The sequence below is a fragment of the Micrasema longulum genome, unplaced genomic scaffold (assembly GCF_059751315.1).
Source record: "Micrasema longulum isolate JH-2025_06_02 unplaced genomic scaffold, ASM5975131v1 h1tg003644l, whole genome shotgun sequence".
Classification (NCBI taxonomy): domain Eukaryota; kingdom Metazoa; phylum Arthropoda; class Insecta; order Trichoptera; family Brachycentridae; genus Micrasema; species Micrasema longulum.
The window spans coordinates 3,079-19,165 of record NW_028280679.1 but is presented as its reverse complement, the minus strand read 5'-3'; the positions used below and the strand labels follow the sequence as shown (position 1 = coordinate 19,165).

Below are 16,087 nucleotides of genomic sequence, written 5' to 3'. Positions count from 1 at the left end.
CTGTCGGTGAACCAAGTCAACGTAAAATTGCTTTGGTAAGTACGCACATTTGAATGATTTATATGTAAACTTCTTATTACGCTTATACAAGCAAAATTCATAAAGGTTCGAATGGACTGTACATTAACTGTTTAATCAAATCAATAACTCATCGTTAAAAATAATTTTCCATTGAGTTTTTTTGTATAGGAAACACATCTCTACTTATCCAATATTGGTACCGATTCAAATTCCCGAAACAAGTCGAATACAAATTTCATTTGCATTTTCCAAATTATGTAGCTTCTTTAAAATTTTATAACCTTGATTCATTAACACACAAAAGAGATATTTTCGATCAGATCCTGCTTTACAAAATTGTAAATAATAAATTGGTTTCCCCAGGACTCATTCATCCACTTGCTTACCGTGTCCCCTCCAGACCAACTAGACTGTCTGATATTTTCTATATTCGTAATATTAAAACTAATCATCGGAAACATTCTACCATCCCTCATATATGTGAAGCATTTAACCAGAATCTCAATAGTCTTGATATATTTAACACTCCATATAATAGGTACAGCAGAGAACTAATAGGCTTGATTCAGATAACAGAGAATAGACGTTTTGTCTCTTTTCTTGCTCTTAATCATTCAATTAAATGCAATTTTCCACTCCTACTTTCCTCCAATCATCCTTCACCACTCCTTATCAATTTCCTTCTTTTCCTTCCCACTATCTCCTTGTTTTGTCCATATTTCTTTTATTTTAATATAATATATTTATACTTTATATAGTTTAAACCGTCGTCGCTTTCTGTAGTATAATTAAGTGAATACATATTATTAGATGGCACGCCTACTGTGTAAATATTTTTTATAGCTTTTTTTATTTATAATCATTTAACCTGTACATATGTTTGTATTTGAAATAAGTTTTATAATATATTATTATAAAACTTATTACTTGATAGTAACGGGAAAAGGAAACGTTATAACGATGTCTCCCAAATCGTGAATACATAATGTACAATGTACATAGAAGGCGCTGACCCAAGACCGAAGTAATTCTTATAAAAGTTACACATAGACGCGCAAACGCATTTCGTCATAAGCAAAAAGGCAGTTATTTGAAAGTCATATTTTGAGATATGATTCTTTTTAGTATTTATCAACTGTATGCAAATTTAAAAAAACTGTGAATAACTATTAAGTATAAACACAGTATGGCAATTGTTTCTAAAGCATAAAACCTATGTATGTCATTATCTACACTGAGTTTTTGCATAAACGTCAAATCTGCCTTTTACAAAAAATTATAATGCTAACGTATTTGGCTTAATTTTTTTTTTTAAAACATAAATTTCCTTATACCCAAGATTTATAAAAAAAATCTACCCTAAAAATTATACAAGATTTATATTTTAAAAATTAACCTTAAAATTATACAGCATATGCAGTAGAAAGTTTAAATAATAAAACATTCTACAGTAATACAACAAGAAAATCATAAGTACTGTTTCATACATCTGGACAAAATGATCAAAAAACTGTGTATTATGAAATGCATGAATAAATAAATATAATTACCATTCACCATCATTGAAAAAGTTCAAAAGGTTTGTTCTTGAGGAACAATACCCTACACTAAATATATCAGATACGTGGGAATAACTAATAATAAGTCTGTTTAATACGGCATTACAAGTATACACTGTCCGCGAATTGTTGCTACAAAACGGTGGCACCTGTCTAGTCATTCTTCCAGGCACCCTGAAGTTGATGAGAGATAATAGTTCAGGGCAATCCCATATTGAATTTACAATATTGAATAAATTTAAAAGGTCTATAATTTTTCTTCTATCGTTAAGTTTTAACAAATTTAATGTTTTTAGTAAAAAATCGTAATTTAAAAATTCATGACTGATTCTAAGTTTAAAATTTATAAACCGTAAGAATTTTTTTTGGACTCTTTCAAGATAATTTTAGTGACAGTTGTAGTAAGGAGTCCATATTGTAGAGTAATACTCTAACTGGCTTCTCACTAATGAAGTATACATTAACTTCAAAGTGCCTATGTTTTTGGATTCGTTCTATTGTTTAAAAAACTTAAAAAACATTGTTTTATTTTTCGTACTGAAATATTTTTTTACTGCTTATTGCTATATTCAATAGTTCGAAATTTCTAGTAGAACATTATCTCATACTTAACTCATTTTGTGATTTTTGTAAAAAAATGCCCGTTTGCTTAAGATGGATTTATAATATTATTTTAAGATAGATACAAATACAAATAAAAATACAAACACAATATGTGTTTTATATCATATATTAAAAATAAATCTACGTTTTGATATTTAAAAGTGTAAAAAAATCTCAGTCGGTACAATTGCTCTTCACGTGTTTTTCAGTAGGAAATTAACTATCTAAGATAGTGTGTTATTATAGCATGTTGCTTATCAATAGATCTATAATATTATTTCCCGCTCATTTATTACCGAGTGCATAATATATTATCCTGCTATCTCTTTATTTATTTTTTATCACGGCGAGCAATATTATTTTTTCGCAATATTTCATAATGTATTTCCTTCTCGTTTCGACGTTCTAGAGAGAGCTAGATAGATGTCGGTTCGAGTATCCAACCTACGTTTCTTTCTTGTGAAAGAGAGTACCCAGTGTGAGACAGAGAGGCTGTGATTAGTATGAAAAGTGAGATACAAAGTGCAAGAAATGCAGTCAGTAGGAAAAGGTGAAATTGTTGGCTGAATAAAATCATAGAGGCCGCTTTATAGACTTTATCGTAAATTGGATTTTTGTAGTATCTGATTAAAATATAAAAAATGTTAAGTTAATAAGTACCTACGTAATAATATATTATATGAGGTCTCGTTTAAAAGTTTTTTTTTCATAAATTTTAGAGAAGTTTTGATTCGTATTTGCAACGAGAAAACGTATTTAAAATTCAATTTTATACAGGGCCAAACTTTTTAATTGCATTTTCTTGATACAAATTTTATAAGCTAAAGTATTTAATTGTTTAAAATATATATTTTTTATTGTAGTTTGAATTCATTGTTTCGATCGATTCTTCATTTTGTTTATGATATTTAAACATGCAGTGCCTTTCCAAAAAAGAAAACACTTGTTCTTGGAAGGGACATTACATTAATAAAATTATAACAATAAACAATATATTTAAATAGTATAATAAGATAGTGATAAATTATGATTACATGTTATGTATAAAAATATATATGAAGGAGAAGTATCATCGCCCATAGAAAATTACCCCAAATCTGACAGTAACGTGAAGTTAAAAAAAACGATAAAAATTAGTATAAAAAAAACACGCTCCTTACTGGATCAAAAAATACTCCGAATTACAATTCACAATTTAAAAAAAAAAATGGAATCCAAGTGACCATAGAATTTAGTTCTGATAATAACCAGGACCTGAAGATGTACCTGGAAGGTAGTCGAGGGAGCTCTTCGCCAGCTTACAGCGCCACCGAGTTTGAGCTAATTTTGTCATGATCGTAGAACAACGACGGATTTGCGAAAAATGGGACATTGAATTTCTTTTACATTTGATGTTGAAAGAGTTACATAAAGTTTTTTCTTTCAAGTTTGAAAAAAATTAAATATATAGCTTATCCAAATATCAAATGGTATACTTTTGCACTTATCAAGTTGGGACATTGTGTCAAAAAAAATTAAACCGCTCTCACGTAAAAGTTGAAGAAAATCACATGCGTCGTTGTTCTACGATCCTGACGTTTTGATTCGTCTCTAAGAGGACTTTAGTTTTAGAACATGACTGAAAACGGGATAAAAGAAATATTGACTCGTTTACGGATTTTACAGAAAAATACCAACTCATTTGGTATTATATCGAATATGAATTCAACGGCGCATTTAAAGCTATTGCGCAAGCCTGAAAGCCAAGTATTTTTAAAGATTTTAAAATTAGATTTTTAAGACAAATATTATAATAATCATTGAGTTTAAAAAAATATATAATTCTCTTTTTTTTTCTACAAATTCATTTAACTTAATCACTCGCCCCTCCGTATCCTCAACATACGTATCTCAGTTAATTCTTCTTAACTTCCAATCTGCTTCAATCAACTATTAGAATTCCTCGAAATTCTTCCTTTTCATCAGTGATGGTCATTCGATCAAAACATGACATTTGCAAAACACCAAAATAATAATACGTCACTTACTTAAAAAAATATAATATCATAATCATCATCATTACATATATAGTATGGTGTCCACAAAGAGCCTCCATTCATCTCTATCGGTTGCCAGCTCCTGTGCGTCCTCCCAAGTCAGGTTCACGTCTGTAGTTCTGATATAAACTGCCGACGATCAGTCAGGACGTCGAGAACCTGATGCTTTGTAAAGTAGGCAAGCGTGGTTAAGGCTCTCAGGGAGTATCCGCAGTATACGGCCCAGCCAAACGTATCGTCTCCGCTTGATGACAGTTGTCACCGGAGTTTGCTGCGTCCGTTCTCTTATTACTTCATTCCTCAGAAAGTCAAACCACCGCGTACCCGAGATTCTTCTGAGACACCTGTTCTCAAAACTCAGTATTTTGCTGTCTTGGGCCCTAGTGAGGTGCCACGATTCGCATCGGCAAATTATAATATGGGTACTCATATTTTTTCAAGGGGATGTTTTTGTTTCGCCTTGTGTTGCTTTTGAATAAAGTTCTTTTTGTGTGATTTTAAGCCGCAACCCTTCAGCGACGTCACAACAAAATGAATATTGTGTGTTATAATATCGCGTGTTAGATTGTAATTTAGTCCTCGGTATTTGTCGTGGCATTGAACTTCTAAGTCGCAGGTAAAGCGTGTTACACTCCACTGATCAATAATCGATAAATCTTTTCAACCAATGAAAGCTTTCAATCATTTGATTAATGGCTTCACCCTATAATTCACGTTTAAAATAATACAGTACAAAAATTGTTAAACTTTTATACCGTTTCTAAATTTGAAGTGTCAGTTTTTACCGTCTTTTTTTATCAATATTCACAATTCACTTCTTCCTCGCAGTCTCAATCCTGGGGATTAGTTTGCAGCAAAGTCCTGCATCTCGTCCTCCATTGGTCTCTATTTTCTGCAGCCCTCTTCAGCTCAACATATGAGGTGCAGTTTAAATCTTCGCACACTTCTCCAAATATTCCCGTCGGGGGCGCCCTCTATAATTTGTCCCCTCAGCCATTCCCTCTATGATGTCGTGCAGGAGACCCTCATGGCGCATAATGTGGCCGATCCATCGGGCTCGCCTCTCTGAGAAGGTTTTGGTTAGGTGCCTACCTTCTTCGATTCTGTTGAGAACCTCGTCATAAGTTATGTGGTCTCTCCAGCAAATCCCTAATATTTTTCTGTAGCACCACATCTCGAGGGCCTCTAGTCCTTTTTTATATCTTTCGGTAAGGCACTATGTCTCACAACCGTACATCAATATAATATAATTGCATGATGTGGGATTACAGATCCATTCATATTTTGGTTTGTATGTGTCTATGGCATGGTCTGTCTCAGGACGGATGAGGAATATAGTTCTGTGTGTAAGAGAATCAGAATCTTGAACGGATGATTTCGACTCGATGGCTGCTCTCGGGTAAAAATCCTGAAACGGTAAATCGAGTGAAGAAAAGATGCCTCGCAGATTAGTAGTTGGAGAATTCACCTACCATGCTTGTGGTCCTTGAAAGGTCGGCGTGAAATATTTGTTATAAGATGTGGTTTTACACTGAAGTATTTAATTGTCCTTGGACTGGAATATGAAGCATAAGACTGATCTTCAGTGCTCTATGCGCCATCTTGTGCTGGATAAGGGTTTGATGACAATGGTGATGTTTCTGTATAAGTATTACTGTTGATATTTTTGTGGCTTGGATCTATAAGAGCCAATGGCGTAAATTGCAATAAGAAAAGAGAGTAATTTTTCAGCCATTTGTGGCATTATAATAAACTTTTTGACGTGTTTGATAGCAAATAAAAAAAATAAAAAAACATTACCATATTATAGCATAAAATAGTCTGTTTTCAACATATATGTTTTTCAATTGACATCGACCCTCTACAAAATGTTGGTAAAAGAAAAATTAAATCTGACGTTGACCCTTATTAATCCAAGCTTGAGATTTTATTGTTTCAAATTACCAAACGAATCCATGTTGAAGTATTTATTTATTTCAATAATATCCATCGACGCGACGGTTTAATACAGTATATTCAAAAAAATCAATACTCGTATGTAAAGTAGTAAACCTACCAATTAATCCCATTATTTAAAAAACATTTTAATAATATTTATCGTTTTCCAATTCCGATAATATCTATTATCCGAAAAAAAAAAATATTTTACACGTTTAATTTTTGCACTTGCGCCTGCCACTAGGCAATCTTCTTACAGACTTCAGAAATATTACTTATTATTTTTATATTCTATAATTTCATGATTTATCCTACTCAAATATTATAATTAAAACATTTCATTATTATTCTATTTTATTTATTAATTTAATCGATTTTATTCGACATTTGGTCTCTGATGACGAGACCTTTATGCTAGGTGTGATTGACTGCATCTCTCGATTACTAAATCTAACCTAAGCTAGCGTAGAGAGATCGGGTTAGCCAATTATTTATCCTGTCGTGTTATGGCATACCAGATACCAGTGCGTTTCAATGAACTTACATTTCGATACGATCAAATCACAATCTTGTTATATTATGTATTGTGAAGAATTGTGTAGGTACGAGACTCGGATACTTCTTGCGGTCGCATGATAATCTTGTGTTACTGGCACTATTCGATTCCTATTATATAAGCAGCAATATAAAATTATTACCTTGTAAGTTATTTGATATCATTATTTTTTCAGAATGCTTAAAAATACGCTTTAAAAATAACGTTTTAAGGTTTACACTCAGAAAATGGAACACTGTATTTTAAGTTCACGCTTCATGCTGTAATAATTTCCATAAAATTAATATATAGATCGCTGTATATAAAACAAAACCTCTCAGATATCTAATCATTGTAATTATCTCATGTTAATTGATCTAAATAAATACTATATTTTTATTAACCGAAATAGCATAACATGACGTTTTCGTAACGTATGACAAAGGCGGGCGTAAAACTTAAAATGAATTAATCATTGTATCATAGAACGTACTTTTGACAAATTCTTAGCGGGAAGAGCGTGGAAAGAATGCGCAGTTCACTTTTATGTGTGGAAATGGTGCATGGAACAAAATTAAGAATGCTGAACCAGAGATTCCTATTAAATAATTTTGCTTGATAAAACAGAAATGTATATAATTGATATATTTAATTATTTTCCTAAATTCGTTCTAACTTTACTCGTCGGATTCGAATATATCGCTGCTTAAATTTAAAAGGGCCACAAATCGAAACGTGTTTTTTTTCAAAAGAGCCAATTAAAGTTTTTAACACGAATTTTTGCTTTTTTAAAAATCTTACTTTTTATATTTATGTTTTTAATATCATTAGATGCGTTTCTTAAAGCTGTACCTATCTAATTATAAAGTTGCGTGATAACTATCACCCAGAAACATAAAATATCACATAAGTCCCTTTTGTATAAGATGGTGGCTTTGCTCTGAAGTAACCCACCAAAACGCAAAACGCTAAAAGGGCTGTTAAGCGATTTGGGTCATTTATAATGCAAAACCCATTGGAGTATTTTTCTCATAGAAAAATATGACGGATTAAAATCTTATTTTTGCAATAAAACGAAATTTCTGTGATTTACGACATGTGGCGCTTTTGAATTTAAGAAACGATATCTCAAGCGAACACGCAACTTTTGATAATTAGCAAAATTTTTAAATCATTCTTTATAAACAACCCAGAAAGGATACAGAAGAAATTTATAAATTTAATAAAATACAAATTTCATTGTACACAAATTCAATTCAAACTCTGGAATATAGAAGAGTGATTGCAGATCGATAATTCCTGTTTAAACAAGTAAACAACGTCGTAGACTGTCGTTTACTTACTAGTTCTTTAGAATATCTTGTACCCAACAGAACAAGACTCCATACTACATTTAATTTGCCAGTACCTAGGACTAACTCAAGGAAAAACGACTTTTTCTTTAGAGCATGTCATTATTATAATACTGTTCTCTCCGGTCACGCAGACATTTTTCATCTCTCCTATATTAAATATAGAAGATTCCTTATAGACAGTACACCTTTAGTTGTACGATGTCAGTAATTATGTATGTATGTTCATTATTATATTTTGAACCCTTTACATTTTTTTATTTAACTGTTTTCTTTTCTTATTCTTTAAATTAAAATTTATTTGATTTTTTTAAACTTTTATTACTGTATATCGATTTTCATTTTATCAATTCAATTTTTTAATTGCTTTTATTTTGATGCCTGTAATGTACTTAATCAATAGCTTACATCAATGTGGAAAATTTTTATCGACTGTTTTCACAATTTTCGTTTATATATTTTCCTATTTTCTGTATGAAATATATGTAAAAACTGTTGTTTTTTTCCCAAATAAAAATAAATAAATAAAAATTACAGATGTATTGCCAAGGGCATTTCTGATTAAGATCTGTACCATTAGGGCCTTAAAATTAAATTCAGGGCACAAATTGCTAAGGCGACCAATCGTTGCATAAAGACGATGGTGTTTGTTATTGTTAAGCGTCACAGTTTTATGCAAATTATGGACTAATAAAAAGATAACAGGATTAGACGATTTCACTGACGCCAAACACTGATTTTTTCAAATGCACAGCAGTAATATTCAGTCAAAAAAGAATGAAAGAGTTCAAAACACTGAGAAATGTGTTAATTTTGACTAACTCTTGATTGATGTATCGATGCATTATCCACACTATTATACATTATACATATACAGGGTGTTCTTTAAACCCTGTCACATCCGAAACCACGATGATCAGTATGAGCAAGAAGATATATTGGCACATCAAAATACATTTTTAGAATAAATAAAATTTACAAAAATAAAATATTTAAAAAAACAAATGGTTGCTTACTTCTGCAAGGGAGAAGCGAGGAGAGGGAGGGGGGAGTCTGATACACCGTCAACCACATAGCCACGCCCCCCTCGCTTCTCCCCTGAAGAAGTAAGCAACCATTTGCTTTTTTCAATTTTTTTTTTTTTAATTCTGCGTTCTAAATATTTTTTTAAATATGCTAATATGTCTTCTTGCCCATACTGATCATCGTGGTTTCGGATGTGACAGGGTTTAAAGAACACCCTGTATATTAAGGAAACAGTATTAATAGAAGTTTCGGTTACGATTTCGAGTTTCGACCGAAATTGGCCGAAACTTCGGCTCAGCCGGAACCTGCGGTCGGGATGTGTCGGATTACGTTCGGCCGTACTCTGAGGGGAAAATTAGCACAATTAGAAATGTTGGATTGTTGTCTATTCGAATAATTAGTTATTGTATTGCCATTTTCTAACATAAAAAAAAACTACACCGATTTTGTGATTTGTTGACTTGAGTTAGTAGAACAAAAATCTTTCAAATTTATATTTTTCAATTCCTTTATAGTTGATAAGTTAAAGTTCCTATAGCGTATTTAATGTACTCATTAATTTTATTGCGTTGTGTATTTTATTTAACATTTATTTTAATGAACTCGTAAAGTTTAACAATAAAAAAAGCCTAATTTTTGGCGTTTTAAAGTGTCTTTTAACTGACGTAAATAAATTTTCGTTTCGGTTTCGATTTCGGCTGAAACACAAACAGAAGCTAAAATTCGGTTTAACATAACATTAAATCGGTTAAATACAACATTGAATCGGCTTTATACAACAATAAATCGGTTTAATATAACATTAAATCGGTTTAATATAACATTAAATCTACTTTAGAATGAACATTTTGCAAACCACAGTTTGTGTTATATATTAAAAACTAATAATGGAATGCTAGGAAATTGCTTTTATATTTTATAATATTTGTTTGTGGTACCTACATTATTTTTTGTATCAATCTTTTAAAAGTATTCAACAAATGCCGGCAAATTCAAACAAACTTGAATACTTTCATATCAGTTTTTTTGTCCGCGCTTTCACCAATTTTACTATTACCACAATACACTCTTCCGCTGTGTTTAATGTAATTCCAACAAATGTGAGAAATCAAGTTTTTGTAATTGTCATTCATCATCGGGGGAATCTTAAGTAAAAAACTTAGAAATGAGAGCATTTTTTGAATACCTAGCACCAAATTAAAGTAAGAATTTTAATAACACTACTAGACGAAATACTTAAAATCACACAATGGTGATATTCCGTTAAAGCTCGGTCAAAGTTCTATTCATTAAGTACTCAACATTTCGAGCTGGTTTTTACACGTCTTTTTACTCTTCTCCCATTGATCTCGCAAACAAATCAATAAAAAAGTGTGTATTTTTAACACTAGCACTTTTTGCTTGTCGCTTATAATGTCTATCCCATAAAATGTTTTATTTACGTCTAATATGGTTAGAATTACCTAGTTAAATTTATTTGCGTATTTTATCACTATCATTTCAAAACTCGTTTCCGTTTTTGTTTAATTACATTGATATTTAATACGTTTTTGTATTTATCGAAGTATGACATGTTGGCGAAAATATGTATACTAATGTTTATTGAAATATTATTATTTTACTGGCACAAGCAGATTACGCTGTAAGATCTTAAAACAGCAAAAAAAAGTAAACATTTTTTAAATTGAATACAAATGTATCGTATTATTTGATTCTATTTGGAAAACCAGCAGTGGCTATAACCAAATATTTAATGGCCTTAGTTTAGTAATGAATTTAGTTTGACCACAAAGATAATGCTCAAAATATAAATAATAGTTCTAGATATTTATAGTTAACATGAAGAAATATTGCATGGGCTAAAAAAAATAATATTATTCACAGTAGAAATGAAAAGTTCAAAACATTTTCCCCAATTCATTTTGCTTTGCGTACAATTCAAATTTTCTATGATAATTTGAACACGAAAATGCGTGTTTTATTGTGTAAATACGTAGTAGATACATATAAAGAATATGCCTAAAGGGAATCATTAATCTTCAGCACGCTTTAAAACAGCATGTAAATTCATTTCAGTTTTCATACAAGTTTCCAAGTGTTCATAATTGGTTATGGCACTTTAACATTTATGGAATAAAAGAGTTTGAATTTCGTGAATAATAGAATATCTGCAAATAAGAAACAAATGATACAAGTTTTTTGAAACCGGTTCAATTTTAAAAAGTTAATACAAAATTTTCACATCGTTTAACGTATTCATATGTAGTTCATTTTAATAATTAGAACAGTATCTAATTGCATATATTGCCCATTTCTCTCAATTAATTTTTATGAGTGATAGTGATAATGTTTTTTTTTTGTATAATTAGGTACTTAATTTTAAAAATGTTTTTCATTATTTCTCACAAACATCAAACTTGAAATGTTGAGATTCAACTTTCAGAAAACATGTATATTTGATTTTCTTTTAATAAGGCAGCTTACGTTTCATTCCAAAAAATTAAAAATATTATTTAAAAAAAATTGGAACGATGAACAACATTATTTTAAAATGAGTAGTCAGTAAGGTAGGATGACAAAAATAATAAATTTGAATTTAATTCTTTAATTTTCTTTAATTTACTTGCTTTATCTATGGTTAGTTCGGTTTGCTTTTCGTTTTGGTTTTGTAGCAGGATGTTGGATTTATGAACAGAATAACGATGCTATGTTACCACTAACGGATTATCGTATTTCTTTCATAGCGATAATTGGAAGACCAAGCTACTTTCAATCCCGATAAAATATATCGACGCTGGAAAGAAAAAAGTTATAAATCTATTTTTTTAAATATTTAATTAATAAATATTTTCGTACTTAAATTTTTTGTTTAAATTATGTAGAAATCACGCCAAAATAATACGTATGTGTGAGATTTTTTTTATTGATTAAAAAAACGAGAAAACTTTGATTTGATTTTCCATAAAGCTGCTATATGTCGCTTGGTAACTTTTTCCTTTCCAGCGTCGATATCATTCGTTCGGGTGAATTCTTATTTATAAACGAAAACTCTTTTTGATAAACGACATAAATAATTAATTACCTAAACAATTTCTCTCTAAAACCACGTGAGCAAATCCGCTGGTAAAAGCTAGTAATTTTATAAAATAACAATGATGTTATGTAGATACATTGTCCTACATATATTAATATTAACAGATGTGTTTTTCAGCTTCAGTATCAAACATAACCTTAAAAAGGCAAATTATGGTATTAAGTCTTGTATAAGTCTTGTAACCACAGATCAGTCCATTGATTTATTTAAAACTTGACTGAAATATTAGTCCTTTGAAGCACCGGCTTTTATCTAATGTGTTTATTTTCATTATTTCCAGGGCCAATCAGATTCGAAAGGAGCGCACAGCAAGCGTCCTGGAGCGTCGGGCGGCCGCGGGGCCTCGATGTCCTTCGGCTTCAGGGGGCGCAAGGGTGGCCCCAAGGGGGGTGGCAGGGGAGGAGGAGTACCGTCCGAGGGAAGCAAAACCCTGGCCGCCGTGGACAAGAATGGTAATGGAGGTAAAATCCATCGATATTGGTCTGTCGAGCACCCAGGACCAGCAAAACTTTGGGAACACAATACATTATTATAAAGCTAAGATTGCTGGATTTTATATATACTCGAATATATATATATATATACTTTCGTGGAAGCTATCATTGGCGTATAATATAATATTTTCATAAAAAAATTCAATTTTCTATGAAAACTTCCGAATAATCAGCATTAGCGGTTTTATTTATAAAGCAAGTTTTTATTTTGTAGAAATCCATATTATAATATTAAAAATTAAAATAATTAAATCAAACTATGATTTTATGCCAACTTTTTTTCAAACAAAAATTCGTTTTCGTCTTGTTAGCGCAGCTTTCAAAGCGTTTTTACAATATTTTATTGTATTAGGAATACAATCGATGTACAGGTTGAAATTTTATACACAGATCAAAATGAAATGAGAACACCTGTCATTCAATTAGATATATTCTCTTAATTTAACTATAATACGTTATTCAAACAATATTCTTGATAACAAACGATATAAAAATAAATGCCGACTAAATAAGAAGGCAGTGGAAAGGTAAAATATGGACAAGGAGTGGTAGAAGATGAATGAAGAAAGATGGGATTATAAAATTGCATTCCTGTTTTGCAGTTGAACGAATTGAAGCACCTGCCTTAACTTTTTTATATTATATTGTTTTTTAAATGAGGGTAAAAGAATGCAAGATGTCCCAATTTAGTTAATATTATTCCGTTACTCGCGGGGCTTTGCTGTATTTCTTTAATTTAATAGAAACAATTGGTTTATTTTCAGGATCAACAGAAGAACTATTTACGGGAAGTCCAGTGATGTCAGGCCGGTCCACTCCACTGGCTCGACCAAGGAAGGAAGCATCGGGACATCCACTTCGTACTAACAGGTCTATATCACATTGCATGCCAAACCCAAAGAAATTTCCTATGACAATTTTTACAAAAATACTGCAAAATTTAAAATTATAATTTCCTTGTATAGTATATACTCGTATAGTATTATTTTACACTCACACGCTGAATCATTCAACTGATTAAATTGAGTTTTCTTTTTTGCTAAAATAATCCCCTTTATTGCGATATTAGATATAATGTCAATCACTTTCATTTAAGTTAGTTTTAAATCGTTAAATGGTCTTAATTTTGTTCAGCCTTCTATTGGGAATATTAAAACTTTTTTTTTTTAATTTTTAGACTTTCTACATTTCTTTTCTCTAAGATTGTTTTTGTGAAACGAATAATGTATTTAAACATTGATAATATCTCATACAAGCAGGTTTGGGTTTCGTCAGACTGCAATCCCAAAAACAGCAAAAGTTGCAGATGTCAATATGTCCGCGGAGCAAGCATTGAGTGTTAACAGCAGAGAACAGGAATCAAAAAACAATAATTTTATCAGTGGTATGTAAAATGATTGAATACCTATTTTGATTATTTATTTATTATATTCTATTTTGATTATTTCCTTATTTTTCTAAACCAATCAAGTATTCAGTAAGCACAGAAACATTGAAATCATGAAACATCAGAAAAATGGTGTCAGAATCCAGTTAGTTTTACGAAAAATTATCAATAAATAAGTGTTGTTCTTTCTCCACAAAGCTTTATAATTGTGTATTATTATTTTAGATAAACCAACCACGAAACCAGCATTCGGACTGATCCCAACACAAATAAGTCCAAACGAAATAGCTACCATTACGTCTCCTCCCAAACCTACCCAGACCAAACAGACAATAATCCTCACCTACTCGGCAAAGCAGTACCCGGCCATAGCCAACACACAGAACCTCCGGAGCAAGAGTCCCGCCGTCCCCAGCAGGGTGACGACGCAACACGCCGCTGGTTCCCCGAGGAGCGTATCAGCCAGCAGAGCATATGAAGCAGGAGGATACAGGACTAGCAATCCAAACAAATTCACCTTTCAAACAAACCAGCTGCCAAAACCGCAGTATCCTTCTGTTAAACTCCTGGACAGCAAAAATGCTAAACACGTAAGTCAAAATGTAATTATTGTTACAAGTTAATTTTCCATAGTTAAGTTTTTAAAGCAGAAATAACATAATAAAAATACGTTTGTTGTTTTATTCCAATTTTCTTTACAAACCCGGTCACTGATAAAAATGTATAAATAAAAGTGGAATAAAACTACAAACGTATTTTTATTGTTATAATTAAAATGCAGTTCCACCAAGAAATGTCAGTAGAAAAACTCAATCTATGCAGAAATAACAGTTCCCTTTATATATTTTATTGTGTTGATTACTGTTTTACACCACCGTGCGACTTATAATGTTTTTTTTAAATAATATGAGACACATAAAAATTTTAATTTTCTATTTTTCAGACTGCCATCACTTTCGTTGCTAGTTACAGGGAAAACCTTACTATAAATAAATTGTAATGGAAAGTAAACAGAGTTATCTTTGATCATCTATTATGTTAAATTGAATTTTCTGTACGAAAATGTGTATATATGTGTATACAAAATTTTAAATTATCTTCGTCGATAACCTATTATTGAACATATTTAAAATTTAAAGAAAAAGGTACAAATGCAAATGTTTTTTTACAGATTTTTTTTCTTTTTTTTTTATTATTAATAAAACATATGATACAAAAAATACATATTTTACTCCCAGGAGTTATTAAAGAAACTCATTTGGGACCGTACATAAAAAAAATCATATTTTTGACAATGCATAATAACGTACATAGTTAATACATCCGAAATAGTAAGAAAACATTATTGTATAAGAAACATAAAAAAATAAAAATTTACACCATCTACATAAATTAAATTAATAATTATCAGAATGAAAAAGATTTAAGACATATTTTTTAATTGCGACACTTCTGGATTTTTTTATTCAATTTTTCGTGTTTTAGCTCATTCGGCAGTTTATTTTGTTCGGAATGGCCAATATTTTCCAAATACCTACTGCCAAACTTTGTTGAGCGAAACTTAGACACGATTCGATTCGAATTTGCTTTGTAGATAACCCTGTTAACTTTCCTTTGTAATATGGGCCCTTAGTTTCATTTCAATTGGATAGTTAACATTGAATGACAAAAATAACCCAGAATATCAGTACCTCGATTAGTTAATTCTGCCTTAGAAATTTCTTAACTCTTTAAAACAAAGAAAATAAAACATGAATGGGATTTTCTTTAGGCCAGGAATATTTTTAGCGTCAGCTGATGTCAGCCCAGAGCATAGAATTTGAAGATGATATTATGTTTTAACTTCCTGCTGTGGAAATCGTGATGCTCATTAGTGTTATAATAACAGTGTACAAATATTTTTTCCTAGAGGCTGAATTAAAACCGAAGTTTTAAAGATGCTGTTAAAAAATCTAATTAATTTAGTTTTTATGTAAATACAAAACTTTAAATAATCACTACGTTTTTACTGGAGTAAATTTAACCAAAATATTTTTTTTTTT

The 16,087-nt window shown here is 30.9% G+C and overlaps 1 protein-coding gene across 1 annotated transcript; it reads left to right on the top strand.

Annotated features, from left to right (window-relative positions):
- Window positions 1-12,444: 12,444 nt before the first annotated feature.
- LOC148270641 (uncharacterized) lies at window positions 12,445-14,635 on the top strand (the record flags this gene model as incomplete). The annotated part of the gene is made up of 4 exons (XM_088242321.1): window positions 12,445-12,625; window positions 13,423-13,528; window positions 13,918-14,042; window positions 14,271-14,635. Coding segments are annotated over 4 exons (777 nt in total), but the record flags the coding sequence as incomplete, so codon positions are not given.
- Between the last annotated feature and the right edge of the window lie 1,452 nt (window positions 14,636-16,087).